The sequence below is a fragment of the Heptranchias perlo genome, chromosome 7 (assembly GCF_035084215.1).
Source record: "Heptranchias perlo isolate sHepPer1 chromosome 7, sHepPer1.hap1, whole genome shotgun sequence".
In the NCBI taxonomy this organism is placed as follows: Eukaryota; Metazoa; Chordata; class Chondrichthyes; order Hexanchiformes; family Hexanchidae; genus Heptranchias; species Heptranchias perlo.
The window spans coordinates 48,916,495-48,935,395 of NC_090331.1; the positions used below are offsets into that span (position 1 = coordinate 48,916,495).

The 18,901-nt window shown below is 43.1% G+C and overlaps 1 protein-coding gene across 1 annotated transcript in view; it reads right to left on the reverse strand.

Moving 5' to 3' along the window:
• Nucleotides 1–14,468, reverse strand: part of cybrd1 (cytochrome b reductase 1) — a 30,286-nt gene extending 15,818 nt beyond the window's left edge. Inside the window, exons 1-2 of the mRNA XM_067987474.1 lie at nucleotides 13,876–14,468; nucleotides 4,615–4,823 (exon numbers count right to left, since the gene is read on the reverse strand). Of these exons, the coding sequence (XP_067843575.1) occupies nucleotides 4,615–4,823; nucleotides 13,876–14,062 (396 nt within the window). The 5' untranslated portion in view covers nucleotides 14,063–14,468. The remainder of the gene's footprint in view (nucleotides 1–4,614; nucleotides 4,824–13,875) is intronic.
• Between the last annotated feature and the right edge of the window lie 4,433 nt (nucleotides 14,469–18,901).

An 18,901-nucleotide genomic window follows, 5' to 3' on the forward strand; every position in this document is an offset into this window, starting at 1 on the left:
GACACGATGGGCCAAATGATTTCCTTCTATGGGATAGCACAGAGAAATAGGATTAGTCGGGATCATTAAAATTAGTTTTTACTAATCTCCAGCAATGAACTCTCAGATTTTTCTGGGTGGTGAATCATTAAAAACTGATTTCCTTCTCAATTTGAGGGGAAAAAAACTAAAGTTCCAGTCTTAGCAAAATCAGATCCGGAGATGCGTGTGCATAGAATCAGTGGCATCAGCGCACATCTCTGGACCTGATTTTCAGGAACAAAGACACAAAGATTATGCAGTTTGGATTTTTTTTAAAGGAGACCTAGAGGACTATATTCATTATACTGTAGCAAATATCAGCCTTTCATTCCTAGTTAGATGTGAAGCATAGATAATAGTGCACTGACACAATTAGCACAGTGATAGTCCCCTGAAGACAAAGGCTGACTGAAATCACACACTAAGGCATGGTTTACTACAAACAAAATCACAACTGTTCTCCAGTGCATAAATTCCAACAATTTTTTTATTATCCCACCATCATAGTGGCAAGTAAGTGGCTGGGGCCACAACATCTTCTATTAAGGGGTTAAGTGAAATTCCGATGATGAGTCTCTTAAAAAAAATATTATTTTCTCACTGATTTTCTCCTTTTATAACACTAAAAATAAAACCTTAAAAAAAGGATTTTAAATTGGCCACAAAATCATACCTGAATGATCCTTTGGGATTAGATGGTTCCAGTGAAAGAGCTAGCACCGACACAGACACAAAGGGCTGAATTGCCACCTTCTATAATTCTATGAAAGTGGGTACTAGGGACCTTAGTTCGCACAGCAATTGAAGATGGTAGGAATAACTGAGGCTAGTTGTTGTTTTCATATCTTCACACTCTTCCCTTGGAGAATAGTGGAAGGATTCGCAGGCTAAGCCAAAAGCTTGCTCCACTGAGACTAGTTCGCGGCTTGTTAGTAGAAAAAAGGAACTGTTCTGGTGTACATGTTTCTATTTGGATCCCAATTAAGGGTTATTCCAACATCCTAATGTTCATATTTGCAGAACAAATTTGTAATCTTCCCGATAAAAGGTCACGCAATGATCCACTGCAGTACTTCTTAAAGAAATGCTCCCAATTATATGGAGAGCCCTTCAGCGTTATTTATATCCTACATGGATGCAGAGCAAAACACTATCACATGTCAGGTGGTGGTGACATGAAAACCCTTGATAAAAACTGAAGTGGCACCAAAGTCCTAGTATTTTTCCAAGACTATGAATAAAACCAAACTGCAAATGATGTTAAATGTGAATTGATGTTAAAATTGAGCCTCCAAAGATTCAACCAAAAGCTATAATCCAGTGAGACTAGACTGACACTGGTTTAACCACCATCAGTTACAAAGCTAAATGAAGTTAGGCCACATTTAAAGTACTGTGTACAGTTTTAGGTGCTGCATTATAGAAACAACATTAAAACAGTAGAGAGCATAAAGTGAAGATTCACCAAGGATGGGAAACTACAGTCATGAGGACAAACTTGAGTTAATGAGACTACTTCCACTGGAACAGAGAAGGCTAAGATGAGATTTCACAGAATCATACAGCACAGAAGGAGGCCATTCAGTCCATCGTGCCTGTGCCTGCTCTTTGAAAGAGTTATGTAATTAGTCCCACTCCCCTGCTCTTTCCCCATAGCCCTGCAAGTGTTTCCTTTTAAAGTATATAAACTTTTCCCTTTTGAAAGTTACTATTGAATCTGCTTCCACCATCCTTTCAGGCAGTGCATTCTAGATCATAACAACCCACTACGTAAAAAAAATGTCTCCTTAACTCCCCTCTGGTTCCTTTGCCAATTATCTTAAATCTGTGTCCTCTGGTTACCAACCCTCCTGCCAGTGGAAACAATTTCTCCTTATTTACTCTATCAAAACCCTTCATAATTTTGAGCACATCTATTACATCTCCCTCTCACCTTCTCTGCTCTAAGGAGAACAATTCCAGGTTCTCCAGTCTCTCCATGTAACTGAAGTCCCTCATCCCTGGTACCATTCGAGTAAATCTCTTCTGCATCCTCTCTAAGGCCTTGACATCCTTCCTAAAGTGGGTGCCCAGAATTGGACACAATACTCCAGCTTAACCAGTGATGTACAAAGGTTTAACATAACTGCTTTGCTTTTGTACTCTCTGCCTCCATTTATAAAGCCAAGGATCGCGTATGCTTTTTTAACAGTCTGATCAACTTGTCCTGTCACCTTCAAAGATTTCTGTATGTAAACCCCCTTTAAAATTGTACCATTTAGCTTATATTGCCTCTCCTCATTCTTCCAAAATGCATCACCTCACACTTCACCGCATTAAATTTTATCTGCCAGGTGTTTTCCCATTTCACCAGTCTGCCTATGTTCTCCTGAAGTCTGCTACTATCCTCTTCACTGTTTGCTACATTTCCAAGTATTTTGTCATCTGAAAATTTTGAAATGATGCTGCCTATAACCAGCCCAGGCCATTAATATATATCAAAAAGAACAGTGGTCCAAATATTGATCCCTGGGGAACACCACTGTACACTTTCCTCCAGTCTGAAAAAGAACCGTTTACTACTACTCTCTGCTTTCTGACTCTTAACCAATTACGTATCCACAATGCTACTGCCCCTTTAATTCCGTTGCCTTTAATTTTGCTAACAAGTCTATTAAGCTGCACTACCTTCATCCACGCTCTTATGTTATTTCATCAAAGAACTCAGCCATGTTTGTCAGACACGATTTGCCTTTAAAAATCCATGTTGAATGTCCTTTATTAACCCATGTTTTTCCAAGAGACAATTAATTTTGTCCCAGATTATGGTCTCTAGACATTTCCCCACCACCACGTTAGACTGACTGGCATGTAGTTACCGGGTTTATCCCACTCCCCTTTTTCTGAACTGGGGTGTAACATTTGCAGTCCTCCTGCTGTTTGGCACCACTCCCATATCCAAGGAGGATTGATAGATTGTGGCCAGAGTCTCCGCTATTTCCACCCTTATTTCCCTCAGCAAACTAGGATGCACCCCAGCCGGACGGGGTGACTTTTTTACTTTGGTACTTAAAAGGTTGGCAACGCTCATAGTAGGTACAGCACATGGGTAGGTACAGCTATTTGGCCCATTGTGCCTGTGCCAGCTCTTTGAAAGAGCTATCCAATTAGTCCCATTCCCCTGCTCTTTCCCCATAGCCCTGTAATTTTTTTCCCTTCAAGTATTTATCTAATTCCCTTTTGAAAGTTACTATTGAATCTGCTCCCACCACTCTTTTCAGGCAATGCATTCCAGATCATTACAACTCAGTCCATAAAAAAAAATGCTTCCTCATGTCGCCTCTGGCTCTTTTGCCGATCACCTTAAATCTGTGTCCTCTGCCACTGGAAACAGTTTCTCCTTATTTACTCTGTCAAAACTGTTCGTGATTTTGAACACCTCCATCAAATCTCCCCTAACCTTCTCTGTTCTAAGGCGAATAGCCCCAACTTCTGCAATCTCTCCATATTACTGAAATCCCTCATCCCTGGTACCATTCTAGTAAATCTCTTCTGCGCCCTCTCCTAAGGCCTTGACATCCTTCCTAAAATGTGGTGCCCAGAATTGAACACAATACTCCAGCTGAGGCCTAACTAGTGTTTTATAAATGTTTAGCATAACTTCCTTGCTTTTGTACTCTATGCCTCTATTAATAAAGCCCAGGATCCTATATGCTTTTTTAACAACCTTCTCAACTTGTCCTGCCACCTTCAAGGATTTGTATATGTCCACCCCCAGGTCTCTCTGTTCCTGCATCCCCTTTAAAATTGTACCATTTAGGTTATATTGCCTCTCCTCAATCTTCTTACCAAAATGTATCACTTCACACTTCTCTGCATTAAATTTCATCTGCCATGCTTCTACTCATTTCATCAGTCTGTCTATGTGCTCCTGAAGTCTGTTACTATCCTCCACTTCGTACATCCTCTTTATCTATTTCTACCCTATCCAATTTCTCTACCCCCTCCTCCTTTACTGTGACATTGGCAGCATCCTTTTCTTTTATGTAGATAGATGCTAAGTACTAATTTAGTACCTAAGCTATGCCCTCTGCCTCCACAAGAAGATTTCCTTTTTGGTCCCTAATCAGTCCCACCATTTCAAAACCTCATTTAATAGAGTTTTGATAAAGCTGATAGAAAGATTATTTATCTCTAATTAGGGAGTTAGTGCCAAGGCATTATCAATTTAATATTGTCACTGAGATTGAGGAGAGATTAGGAGAAATTTATTTACAGAGAGTTGTTGGAACAAGGAATGCTTTGCTACAGGGAGTATTTGAGGCAGAGACCATTCATTTTTAAGAGAGAAAATTGGATAGATATTTGAAACAACAAGATACAGAGCGAGAGGAGAGATCAAGGTAATGGGAATAGTTATAGATTGTTCTAGCAAAGACCCAACGTAGATAGGATAGGTCGGCAGGCCTCCTTCTGTGCCGTAAACGTCTATGGTTCGATTGTAAAGTTAACTTAATTCCACACTTTGTTTATTCACTAAATATCAAACTGCGCAACAGCTGCACGTTGCTTTATTTCAATGCAGAATACATTCAGGCTGTAAAAATCACTTGCCTGTAGAGCATACATAATAACAGCAGCCAGCCCGATCCAGCTGTGTAAACTGTACATATTAGGAATGCTCTTGGAGTTATGAAAATCAAAAACTGCCACGAGTGAAATGACGATGAGAACAAAGGCTGCAATATTCAGGCCAGCATGAATGTACTTCATAAGGGGCTTACTGACGTTCCATGTCCAGGGCAGCCTGTAAATGATGACAGCTGAAAGAAATGAAAATATTTTTACTTCAGTATGGAAATTAACATTGTAATTCCACAGTAACATTAAATTTCCTTGGTCATGGACCTCTATGAAATACTTTTAGTCATATTTATTTGGTTGAACATGTAGGAATGGAAAGGCAGGCTTTCAGCTGTACTTGAAGTCATTATCAGGGCAGGTCCTGGAAGGATTTCAGTCTATTAACAGGAGCTGACATCTGGAGATAAATCAGTTTTACTGCAGTTGGCCAGCATTGGTCTGAAACTGTATTGATCAAAGCAGAAGACTGTAATGTACAAAATCCTATCTATTTATTAAGTATAGTAAGTTATTGATTTAGGTAGAAGCAGTTAAATGTCTGACTCCTATCCCACCAGAAAGTGAGTTAATTTAGTTATGCATTTATCAGGGCTCAATTCTGATACAGAAAGGTTGATTTGGTGGAACGTCACTACGTACGCAAAGGTAAACGGAATACATCCTTCTGAGAAGTATTAATTTTCATTTACAATAAGTTAACTTTGTGCCTACTTTACTATTTTTAAAGTGACATCATTATTTCTAATGATGTAAAACAAAGTTTAGATCATTTTACAATACTTAGAGTCTAACTGCTTATGTTCAGCAAATACATAATTTTATTGTGATGTGTTAAGGAAGTACGGGGGCGAAATTGGGCCATTTAGCACACGTTTTGTAAGTGCTACGCGGACGCCTAAGTCCCAAAAATGGCGTCAGATGCATGTGCACACTTACGATGGGAAGTGTGCAGGAAGCCATCTTGGTAAAGGGGTTTGCGCGCGCGCACCTAACGACCGTCGGCAGCACGTAGAGGAGGGAGATGATGACACGAATCAATGTGCAATGCTGATTTGAAGCAACCGGTGAAATTTTGGAACGCCACACTTCAGCCAACGCACTGTCTTAACCTCGCACAGCTGAACAGGACTTAAGCGGTATGAAGGACCCTCCCACCAGCGCTATTTTAGGGATCATGAAGTACTTACAGTTAGTTGCTGGATTATTTCTTCTGGCTGTTGGTGCAATTGTACGTGTTTTTGGACTTGGAAACATAGAAAATAGGAGCAGGAGTAGGCCCTTCGGGCCTGCTCCGTCATTCAGTATGATCATGGCTGATCCTCTATCTCAATACCATATTCCTGCTCACTTCCCATACCCCTTGATGCCTTCTGTGTCTAGAAATCTATCTATCTATCGCCTTCTTAAATATATTCAGTGACTTGGCCTCCGCAGCCTTCTGTGGTAGGGAATTCCACAGGTTCACCACCTTCTGAGTGAAGAAATTTCTCATCTCAGTCCTAAATGTTCTACCCTGTATCCTGAGACTGTGTCCCCTCGTTCTAGACCCCCCAGCCAGGGGAAACATCCTCCCTGAATCCAGTCTGTCTAGGCCTGTCAGAATTTTATACATTTCAATGAGATCCCCTCTCATTCTTCTAAACTCGTGTGAATACAGGCCGAGTCAACCCAATCTCTCCTCATAAGACAGTCCTGCCATCCCAGGAATCGGTCTGGTGAACCTTCGCTGCACTCCCTCTATGGCAAGTATATCCTTTCTTAGGTAAAGAGACCAAAACTGCACACAATACTCCAGGTGTCGTCTCACCAAGGCCCTGAATAACTGCAGTAAGACATCCTTGCTCCTGTACTCAAATCCTCTTGCAATGAAGGCCAACATCCCATTTGCCTTCCTAACTGCTTGCTGCACCTGCATGTTTGCTTTCAGTGACTGGTGTACAAGGACACCCAGGTCCCTTTGTACATCAACATTTCCCAATCTATCACAATTTAAATAATACTCTGCCTTTCTGTTTTTCCTTCCGAAGTGGATAACTTCACATTTGTCCAGGTTATACTACATCTACCATGTATTTGCCTACTTACTCAACTTGTCTAAATTGCCTTGAAGCCTCTTCGCATCCTCCTCAAAACTCACAATCCCACCTAGTTTTGTGTCGTCAGCAAACTTGGAAATATTACATATGGTTCCCTCTTCCAAATCATTGATATATATTGTGAATAGCTGGGGCCCAAGCACTGATCCCTGTGGTACCCCAATAGTCACTGCCTGCCACCCCGAAAAAGACCCTTTTATTCCTGGTCTGTTTCCTGTCTGTTAACCAATTTTCAATCCATGCCAGTATACTATCCCCAATCCCATGTGCTTTAATTTTGCACACTAACCTCTTATGTGGGACTTTATCAAGGGCCTTCTGAAAATCCAAATAAACCACATCCACTGGTTCTCCCTTATCTATTCTACCAGTTACATCCACAAAAAACTCCAGTAGGTTTGTCAAACACGATTTCCCTTTCATAAATCCATGCTGACTTTGTCTAATCCTGTTAATGATTTCTAAGTGTCCTGTTATCACATCCTTTATAATAGACCCTAGTATTTTCCCTACTACTGATGTTAGGCTAACTGGTTTGTAGTTCCCTGTTTTCTCTCCCTCCTTTTTTAAATAGTGGGGTCATATTTGCCACGTTCCAATCTGTAGGAACTGTTCCATAATCTATAGCATTTTGGAAGATGACAACCAATACATCCACTATTTCCTTGGCTACCTCTTTTAGTACTCTGGGATGTAGATTATTAGGCCCTGGGGATTTATCAGCTTTCAATCCCATTAATTTCTCCAGCACTTTTTTTTTACTAATACTAATTTTCTTTAATTCCTCCTTCTCACTAGGCCCTTGGTTCCCAAGCATTTCTGGGAAGTTATTTGTGTCCTCTTCCGTGAAGACAGAACCAAAGTATTTGTTTAATTGCTCTGCCATTTCCTTGTTCCCCATTATAAATTCTCCCGTTTCTGACTATAAGGGACCTACATTTGTCTTCACTAATCTTTTTCTTTTTACATACTTGTAGAAGCTTTTACAGTCCACTTTTATGTTCCTTGCAAGTTTACTCTCATACTCTATTTTTCCCCTTAATCAAACTCTTGGTCCTTTTTTGCTGAATTCTAAACTGTTCCCAATCTTCAGGCTTGCTACTTTTTCTGGCAACTTTATATGACTCCTCTTTGGATCGAATACTATCCTTAATTTCTTTTGTTAGCCATGGTTGGGCTGCTTTTTCTTTTGTGTTTTTGCGCCAGAAAGGTATGTATAATTGTTGCAATTCATGCATTCTTTCCTTAAATGTTAGCCATTGCTTATCCACCGTCATGCCTTTTAATGAAGCTCCCCAATGTATCATACTCAACTCACTCCTCATACCTTCGTAGTTTCCTTCGTTTAGATTTAAGACCCTAGTTTTGGATAGGACTACTTCACTTTCCATCTTAATGAAGAATTCTATCATGTTATGGTCACTCTTCCATAAAGGACCCCGCACAACAAGATTATTAATTAACCCCTTCTCATTGCACAATACCCAATCTAAGATAGCCGGTTCCTTAATTGGCTCCTCAATGTACTGGTCTAAAAAACCATCTCGTACACACTCCAGGAATTCCTCCTCCACAGTATTATTGCTAATTTGTTTGGCCAGTCTATATTTGGATTAAAGTCACCCATGATGACTGTAGTACCCTTGTTACATGCATCTCTAATTTCCTGTTTGATGCCGTCCCCTACATTACCACTGCTGTTCGGAGGCCTATAGACAACTCCCACCAGTGTTTTCTGCCCCTTGGTGCTTCTTAACTCCACCCAGACTGATTCTGCATCTTGATTTTCTGAGCCAATATCCTTTCTCACTATTGCTCTGATTTCATCCTTTACTAACAATGCCACCCCACCTCCTTTTCTTTTTTGCCTGTCCTTCCTAAATATCGAATTCCCTTGGATATTCAGCTCCCAGCCTTAGTCACCCTGCAGCCATGTCTCCGTAATTGCAATTATATCGTATCCGTTTACATCTATTTGCGCTGTTAATTCATCTACCTTATTACAAATGCTTCGTGCATTCAGATGCAGTGCCTTTAGATTTGTCTTTTTAACATTTTTTTGTACTATGGCCCTATTTGTCTTATTACCATTTTTTCTTACCCAGACCCTATTTGTTAGTGCACTCTTTTGTTTGTACGCTCTGTCCCTTCCTGACAACCTGGTTATCCATACCCCAATCACTTTCCTGCACTGCTTCTTTGTCTTTTCTCTTTAGCATTCTAGATTTCTCTCCACTGGGACTCTTTTCTCCCCCATTCTTATTTAGTTTAAAGCCCTGTCTACTTCCCTAGTTATTCGATTCGCTGGAACTCTGGGCCCAGCATGGTTCAGATGTAGTCCATCCCAATGGAACAGCTCTCTCTTTCCCCAGTACTGGTGCCAGTGCCCCATAAATTGAAACCCACTTCTCCTACACCAATCTTGAGCCATGCATTCATCTCCTTGATCCTCTTGACCCTATGCCAATTTACTCGTGGCTCAGGTAATAATCCAGAGATTATTAGCTTTGTGGTTCTGCTTTTTAATTTAGTCCCTAGATGCTCAAACTCTCTCAGCAGAACCTTTTTCTTAGTCCTACCTATGTCGTTGGTACCTACGTGGACCACGACAACTGGATCCTACCCCTCCCACTCCAAGTTCTTCTCCAGCCCGGAGGAGATATCCTTAACCCTGGCACCGGGTAGGCAACATAGCCTTCGGGACTCATGCTCCTGGCTGCAGAAAACAGTATCTATCCCCCTAACTATACTGTCACCTACTACAACTGCCTTCCTTTTTATGCCCCCCCCCCCCCCACACTTGAACAGCTTCCTGTACCACGGTGCCGTGGTCAGTTTGCTGATCCTCCCCGCAGTCCCCGCACTTGTCCGCAAGGGTTGCAAGAACCTTGAATCTATTGGACAAGTGCAGGGACTGAGGGTCCTGCAATACTACCTCCTGGATCCCCGTACCTGCCTCACTCGCAGTTACACCCTTCTGTCCCTGACCACGTGTCAATTCTAAAGTATTTAATCTAAGGGGTGTGGCTGCCTCCTGGAGCAAAAGGTCCAGGTAGCTTTCTCCCTCCCTGATGTCTCGCAATGTCCGCAGCTCAGACTCCAGCTCCTCAACTCGGAGCCAAAGTTCCTCGAACCGCAGACACAGTCGCCCTAGACAAAAATGTCCACAAGCTCCCACATATTGCAACAGCAACACATCTCCTGTTCTTCCATTATTTCATTAATTAGTTTAGTGTTAATCAAATTATTCACCTTGTTTAATTAATTGAATTAAGTTTCCTATACTTGGCTAAAGTTTCAATCTTCTATATAGATAGTGGTCTCGCTGGTCTTGCGGCACTGTTAGTGACATTTAAAATATAGTGCTGACAAAAGTTGCTTCCAGACATGGGTTGGCTGGTAGGGCTTCCGCTTGAGACTTGAACATGACTGGGAGAATGAAGAGAGGCTACGCAGAGGAAGCTGCTAAAAGAGGAAGGAGGAGGAGCAGAGCACTCAGCAGGAGGCCATATCCACAGACGGTCTTCAGGGACCAATTCTCTTGCCTCAACTTCAGCGAAGACCAGTGCATCAGACATTTGCGGCTCACCAAAGAGGTTGTGAGTGAAATTTATCAACTGCTGCAGCCTCAAAGCGGGGCAAGGACAGCGTTGCCTGTGCCTGTCAAGGTGACTGCAGCTGTTAATTTTTATGGCTCTGGCTCCTTTCAGGCTGCTGCTGGAGATATAAGCAACATCTCACAGTTTGCAGTGCACTGCTGTATAAGGGAGGTCACTGAGGCTCTCTATGCAATGAGAAGCAGATTCATCTCATTCCATTTTGCCAGAGACAAGCAGGAGGAGCGAGCACAAGGTTTTGCTTGCATTGCAGGCTTCCCCGTGGTGTGGGGTGCCATGGACTGCACACATATTGCCATGTGTGCTCATCTGAACTCAGCTGTATTCATGAATAGAAAGGAATTCCACTCCCTAAATATGCAGCTGGTGTGCGGCTACCCACAGCGCATCATGCAGGTCAATGCCCGCTATCCTGGCAGCAGTCAGGATTCCTTCATCCTGCAGCAGTCTTCTATTCCACCTATATTTCAACCAGCATGGCAAGTCAAAGGCTGGCTACTGGATGACAAGGGTTATCCCCTCATGAAATGGCTCATGACTCCAGTCAGGAACGCACACACGTGCACAGCAGGCCTACAAGAGTCGTGCTGCTACAAGGAACACAGAGTACACCATTGCCATCCCCAAGCAACACTTCTGCTGCCTGGGCCGCTCTGGAGGAGCCCTGCAGTACTCAGCTGAGCGGGTATCAAGATTTGTCATTGTATGCTGCATGCTGCACAACCTGGCCATTATGAGGGAACAGCCCTTGCCACCTATCAGGCGAGAACCTGAGCAAGAGAAGGAGGAAGAGGCAGGGAGGCAACAAGGTAGACAGGCTCTGTCTGCCAGGTCACTGCGTGATCAGATTATTAACGAACAATATCAGTAACTACAACAACACCTCCACATTCGCCAACAGAGCCACATTTCTTACCTTTCCTCTCTCATGACTATCAAATCGTCCTCCTTATGACTGCACATTGCTTTCTTCCTCAGCTCATCGCAGAAATAAAAACCACCACCAAATGCAAATTCAAATCCACATTTATAAATTAATACATGAAATTATGCAAACAAAATTAGACTATTCACCCTTGTGCATTCCCTTAGTGCCTGTCTTTAGTATGCCTTTTCCTTTCCTCGTACTCCTTTGAGGTGCATCGCCAGTGGCTGGAACAAGGGTGGTGGAAGGCTGCTGACCTTCAATTGAGGAGACTACAGATGGCTGTGGAGGACGACTTCGAGCAGCTTTGGGCCAAGAGGGCCTGGCTTCAGACTGCGCCATCTCGGCCTGGGCTGCAGCAGTCTGGGCCGGCTGGCTGACAGGCAACAGCAAGGATGCTGGCATAGTGGCACGGGTGAGAGCAGGAATGCTGTCATCCTGAGAGAGGACAGCAGGTTTGTCTTCCATGGCGCCACTGCCACTCTCCCGGGGTGGCGCCTCAGCAATCCTGATGATCTGGTGGAGAACAGATTGCTGGATTGCTGTGTGCCCACGAAGCCCCTTTCAACACTGGTACCCAGACCCAAGATAGCAGCAGTGCGAGCTTCCAAGGCAGCAGTCTGAGCTCCCAATGCAGCAGTCAGATCTTGATGACAGATGTTTGTACTGCAATGGTCATCAGACACTGCGTCATGGCGGGTTCCACAGGTGTGCTGATAGAGGTGACCACCCGTTCCATGTGGGTAAGGATGGGCTCCAAGCTCTGCGCAAAGCTGGAGCTGGACTCCTCCATGCTCCTTGACATTGGAAAACTTGCCAGAAAGCCTGTGCACAATGTACCAACCATTTGGTGGTGTACACCCATCAGCCTTCTTCTGTAGCCTGGCCCATCGAAGTCACCGTCTGACTCCTCTGCAGCAGGACTAGTGTGTGACCCCGCCCTCCGGCGAGCTAGCACCTGCGGTGTCCTTTCCCCCCCATCCTGGCTCCTGCGCACTCGTGCCCAGTGTCTCACCACGTGCCGATCCCACCCCTATCCTAGCCTCTAAAGTACACGCAGTATCAGCCTCTGATCTGGTGGCTGCGAGTGTGAGATCGAATGACGTTGTCTCTTCAACATCACTGTTCTTCCTGTGCCTCCTCTGACTGGGCAGGTTCCAGTTCTTGGTTATCTGAAATGACAAAGGGACACGGGTTGAGTTGTGGTGAGTGGAGAGGAGAAAATAAGTGCGTGAGTGCGTGCTTACACCATCAGCAGCACGAGTCAGAAAAGACTGTGAGGGAGAATTAGGAAGCGAGAAGGATTATGTATGCAGAGACCCTCATCATCGATCCATCCAGCACCGCCAATGACCATGGCCTCAGCGATGGCCCTTCCAATGATGGCCAGCACTGTCTCCTCGATGGGAGTTAGGACACAGCAGGCACTTGTCCTCCTCCAGTTCTTTCTTATTGCCTACAATTATGTGCTACCTTCTCCTGCAAGAAAGAAGGAAGTGTGTTAGTGAGTGTCCTGCTTGGGTGATATGGCTATCATGGTTGAATCGCTGCCAGCGTGTGTGACCTGTGAGTTATGGGTGTGCGGCTTACAACAGTGGTAATGTGTGAGAGTGAGATGAAGCATGTGATTTGAACGGTTGAGTCCTAAAACTCATCCCATGTCCCTTTGTCATTTCAGATAACCAAGAACTGGAAACTGCCCATTCAGGGGAGGCAGAGGAAGACAGTGATGATAAAGAGACATCATCATTCGATCTCACACTCGCAGCCACCAGATCAGAGGCTGATACTGCGCGTACTTTAGAGGCTAGGATAGGGGTGGGATCGGCACGTGGTGAGACACTGGACACAAGTGTGCAGGAGCCAGGATTGGGGGCATGTGATTTGAACGGTTGAGTACTGAAAGAAAGAGATTGTTGATAGGTGGGTGATGGGGTGTAGTGCATTGAGCAGTGGATAACACTGGTGGTGCACTTGGTATGATCTGCCACTTGAACTCACTCACCTTGACCACTCGTGTTAAATCATTGAACTTCTTCCTGCACTGCATCCATGTTCTTGAAGCGATGCTCCTGGCATTTACTTCATCCGCTACTTCCTCCCACTGCCTCTTGAGCATATATCTGAAGGGTTTCTTGCCCCCCTGCGGATATAGGATGCCCATCCTTCTCTCCACCTCTTGTACGAAGGCCTCTGGTACATCTTCAGAGAACTTTGGTGCGTGCTGTCTCGCAGATGCAGCCATTCCTTAATATATTGCACCACAGATTCACTTCACAATTGACTTTCACCACTTCTTGCAGCCACAGTGCACCTCCCCTTTAAGAGGTGCAGGCTGCCTTTAAGAAGCTTGAGCCACTCACCAAATCGAATGTTACCTGCTGCCTGTATCGCAACGAACGGGCCCAGGTTAATTACACACCGCAATCCCAGCACCCGTTTTCAGGGTTATCCAATTTAACCCCCACCGTCTCCTCACTACCGCTGCCCAGTTTACAATATTCAGCCCAGCCCCACTATTTATCTACAAGTTAAAGAAATATTAACGGTACAGCTCAAGCACTAACTCCCACAACTGGGGATTTATACATACCGAGTCCATTAATAAGGATGAATCCGATGATGCTGAGGACTGGGTGCCAGTTAAATTCAAGCAGTCCCAGGTCCCATGCCAGTCCCCCTCTCCAATGAAGCACCCAAGTCAACGCAAACACAACAGAGAGAGTTCCCAGCAATACTGCTGCCAACAGAAACACTACAAACTGTCGGAAGTTCTCCATTTCTTAAAGCCTGCCTCTTCCCAAAGTGGCGCAGCTCTGAGGGGGACGATAGCAGGGGCAGCACTCTGACTTGATGGAGTAAGTCCAACGGGGGCAGCGCTCCAACTTGCAGGAGTGAGTCCAACGGGGGCAGCGCTCCGACTTGCAGGAGTGAGTCCAACCGGGGCAGCGCTCCGACTTGCAGGAGTGAGTCCAACCGGGGCAGCGCTCCGACTTGCAGGAGTGAGTCCAACCGGGGCAGCGCTCCGACTTGCAGGAGTGAGTCCAACGGGGGCAGCGCTCCGCTCTGACTTGGAGTAAGTCCAGCGGGAAGTTGTGTAAGAGGCGAGCTCAGGAGTGGGGCACGGTTCATAGCAGCGTTTGGATGGGAGTTAAGCCGTTCATTGAATTGGAAGCAGCTGCGAATTGAATCGTCACATTTCGTGAATTGTTTTTTTTCCAGAAAAAAGCCATGTTTTATAACTAAGACTTGTCACTTTTGACAAATAAAGTAACCAGTTTTTTTAAAGCATTGTTTATAACCGTGCGCATGTGCGAGTGGCATTAGTCACTCCCAAAAGCATCTGAAATATTTCATTAGTTGCCACGTTTATGGTTCAGTTAAGTAAATAAGTAACATGTTTGTCGAAGATAGCTTTTTTCAGTATTTTAATGTTAATCAAGAAATTTTATAAAATAACGGTATTGATTTTATGAATGCCTCTAAGCTGTTCTAATGGAGAAGTTTGCGAAACGTGTTCAGTTCCACAGTTTTCTGGAGGCTATAAAGCCGCCGAGTCGGACGCCAGAGTGAGATAGCACCTTAAAGACATGAAGAGATGGGTGGGATGAGGGAAAATAAATATTACCCCTGCATTTGATTGGGTAAATCACTTGTCACAAAGTAAGAAGTGAGTTATGTATGGCACAACAGGATGAAAATGCTTTTTGCTCATTGTACAACTTAAAATATATATCATTTTAAAATGTAAACTATTTTTTGAACTTGTTTTATGACTTCACGAACTATGTGGGGGAATCCAAATGATAAATCACTAGTGTTCCCATCTTTTCATACTTTTTATGTGACAAGATAAAGACCCTTTTCATTGGCGCTTGATTTCATTTGATGATCTCCTTCCGGAATACTTAATCTACCATCTACCCATTACTGTAAACAATTTTACAACACCAAGTTATAGTCCAGCAATTTTATTTTAAATTCACAAGCTTTCGGAAGCTTGTGAATTTAAAATAAAATTGCTGGACTATAACTTGGTTTAAAATAAAATTTTATTTTAAATTCACAAGCTTTCGGAAGCTTGTGAATTTAAAATAAAATTGCTGGACTATAACTTGGTGTTGTAAAATTGTTTACAATTGTCAACCCCAGTCCATCACCGGCATCTCCACATCATATCTACCCATTACAGCATCAAGCTATTTTCTTAAATGAGGTGAGTACCCTCACCTCAAATACCCTTCTTAGTAACCCATTCCAGTTTTATAAAGAAATGTTTCCTGACATATGTTCCAAATTTGTCCTTCATAAGTGCCCTTATGAATCTGAAAGTAATGTTTCAGGTTTATTTTATCCTTTTAAGTATTGTCTGTACTTGAGCCACTGAGATGTCTGTTTTTGAGGTTGCAATACCCTAACTTCACAAAGATAAGTACAGATGATGACCTTTTGGCCCATCTTGCTCCATTCCATATAAACCTATAGCCTTCCTATCCCCAATTACATTATCCAGCTGCCTCTTGATTGATTCCAGAATCTTTGCCTCCACTATCCTACCCTGACAACCATTCCATGAATTAGTCATTCTTTGTGTGAAGAAGTGCTTTCTGATATCCGTTCTGAAATTGTTTTTGTGACAGACCCAAAGGATCCAGTCTCATTCAGGTCCTAAGAATCTCTATATTACATACTTTGTAGGAAAATGCAACAATGCCAGTATTGTAACAATTTTAAAATATCTTCTGTGACTTCCTTCCAGGAAGATTTCATGCTGTTTTTATTTCTCTTTTGGAAGAAAGGCGAAGAATCTGCATTCCTGTCTAACATTGTTGATGCATGTTTCAGAGGGGAGATGTCTGACCTTAGTTTATATTGATTGCTAAACAGTTGCTAGAGATTACAAAAAACACTCAGGTGATAGAAACAGTTTAGTATTATCACCAGGCTATTGATAGTCCATACTTGCAGTCTGTTGTATTTGCTATTACTTTTGCCCTCCAAAATGATTATCCCATCAGAAATCCTGCAAGCAAAACGCATCCATTGTGACAGTTTTACTTTACCTGAAAAAATATGAATTGCTGGATTCCAGATTCTGAGATGTGACCCTCACACTTTTCAAATCTATTTTTTTTCATAGTTTTAATTAATTATGACGATACTTTTGTTCTATCTTTTGTACTAAGTTGGATGCTAAAAGGAAGTGAGGCATGTCACCATAGGCTGCTAACCTTTATTTTTCAATATTTTCCTACTTTGCTGTCTCACTTATGACTTGGGGCAATTTGAATGTTTGAGTATTCGATTCTATGTAAAACTTGTTCCCGCAATCCAAGTCACAGGAAGGTAGGGCTTTGGGACTCTGGAACAGATGCCTTTCCACCAACTACAAGGCACAAGTCAGGAGTGTGATGGAATTCTCTCCACTTGCCTAGATGAGTGCAGCTCCAACAACTCTCAAGAAGCTCGACGCCATCCAGGACAAAGCAGCCCACTTGATTGGCAGCCCAATTAGGGATGGGCAATAAATGCTGGCCTTGCCAGTGATACCCACATTCCATGAACAAATAAAAAAAATACTGCAAGTTCACCTTAGTGGGAATACCCTTGGGTAGGTCAACTCCTACTCAATCAAATGCAACCAGCACAATTTCTGCAATGGCTGCTCTTCCCACCCCCACTCCATTGGCATATTATCCCCCAAAGATCTATCATTGGCCAGCTCCTCTTCCTCTTCTACATGCTAACGCTCAGAGTTATCATCTAAATGCACTGGGTGAGCTAGCATAATATACCGGGATGCCAAACTCCAGCTCTCCGGCACCGTTCTCGTTCTCATCCAGCACTTTGTGCTGTCATCAAGTCATGGAAAAGTCAGAAATACCTTCAAATGAACATCAGGAAGACTGAAGCCATTGTTTTGATTATCACCATCAACTCTATTCTCTTTTGCCACTGACTATTCCTTTCCCGGCCACATGCTCAGGCTGAAACAAGCCACATGAAACTTAGGCACCTTGTTTGATCTAAAACTGAGGTCCAAACCCACCTCCTATCCATCACCAAGATTATTTCCACCGTTGCAATAATGCCCACCTCAGCCCTTTTGCTGTTAAAATCCTTATTTATGTTTTTGTCATCTCTAGACTTGATTATTCTAATGTCCTGCTTGCCAGCCTCCCATCGTCCACCTTCCAGAACTCAGCCTCCCTGTTCTGTCTCTCACTAAGTTTAGCCAGCCATCACCCCCGGCCTTGCTGACCTACACAGTTTGAGTCTCCCAAAGCATTACATTTAAAATCTTTGTCCTAATCTTTAGATTGCTCCCTAGCCCCTCACCTCATTCTATGTCTGTAGCTTCCACTATCCTTATATCCCCTCCTACACCCTTTGCTTTGTCTCTAGTCTATTGTTCATTCCCTTATCTCCCCACCCCCCACCCTCTCCATTGCACCATTGGGAGCAGAGCCTTCAGTCACCCTGGCCCTTTTCTCTGGAACTCCCTACCTAAACCTGCATGAAGGGTAAATGCCAACACGGTCTGTTTGGGCCAAATGGCCCGTTTCTTTGTTGTAAATTCTCTGTATTTTTACATAAATCCCCTCACCTCTCCATTTCTCTCTCTACCTTTAAAAAGCTTCTGAAAATGATCTTTGTGACCAAGCCTTTGGTTACTCTGCATGGTTCAGTTCTCTATCTATTTCTATTTGTAAACAATTTTACAACACCAAGTTATAGTCCAACAATTTTATTTGAAATTCACAAGCTTTCGGAGGCTTCCTCCTTCTTCAGGTGAATGTTGTGGAGAGGAGGAAGCCTCCGAAAGCTTGTGAATTTCAAATAAAATTGTTGGACTATAACTTGGTGTTGTAAAATTGTTTACAATTGTCAACCCCAGTCCATCACCGGCATCTCCACATCATATTTCTATTTGTGAAGTGTGTTGGCACAATTAATCAAAGGTGCTATAATAATGCAAGTTTTTTTTATTTGCAGTATGGTAATCTAATCTGCTGAATTGTTCTTCTGTTTAATCTTACCGCTTAATAAATACAAATGAGTAATTTTTAGTCTGAGCTAACAGTCTATTAACAATTCCCCTGGCCTACTGCAACAAAAGACCCACTTAATTATCTTAATTTGTGTAGATGTCTTTATGAGACTTTAGCAAGGGTTTCTTGAGGTCCAGGTACATCATGGGATGAATGATGCTTATCAAGTTGTTCCTCATAGTCTATCCTTTTAACATTGAGGATTAGCCTCATTGTTTTTCTGGATGGATCCCATATGTCTAGATGCACCCTTACTATGGCACTCGACAGTTTCAGCGTGACATCTGGGTATTTGAACTCAACTAATTTGGTAATACAACCAGCTATTTGCATTGTTTATTGTTGCCTCACACTGTCAGAGTGATGAATCAAGTAACAGCCCTATGTCTCTTTCCACTGATGGTCATGCCCCCTATTCTTACTTTTAATAAGCAGTATTTTGCATTTCTTCTTGCTGAAAGGTTTAGCCCAGATTCAAGCCTTCTTGAAACGTCTTCCCCAATCTAGAGATTTTCTCCCCAGCTGCCACCTAGCTTGTTACTTGCAGATTTAATTACCTTGCTGTGA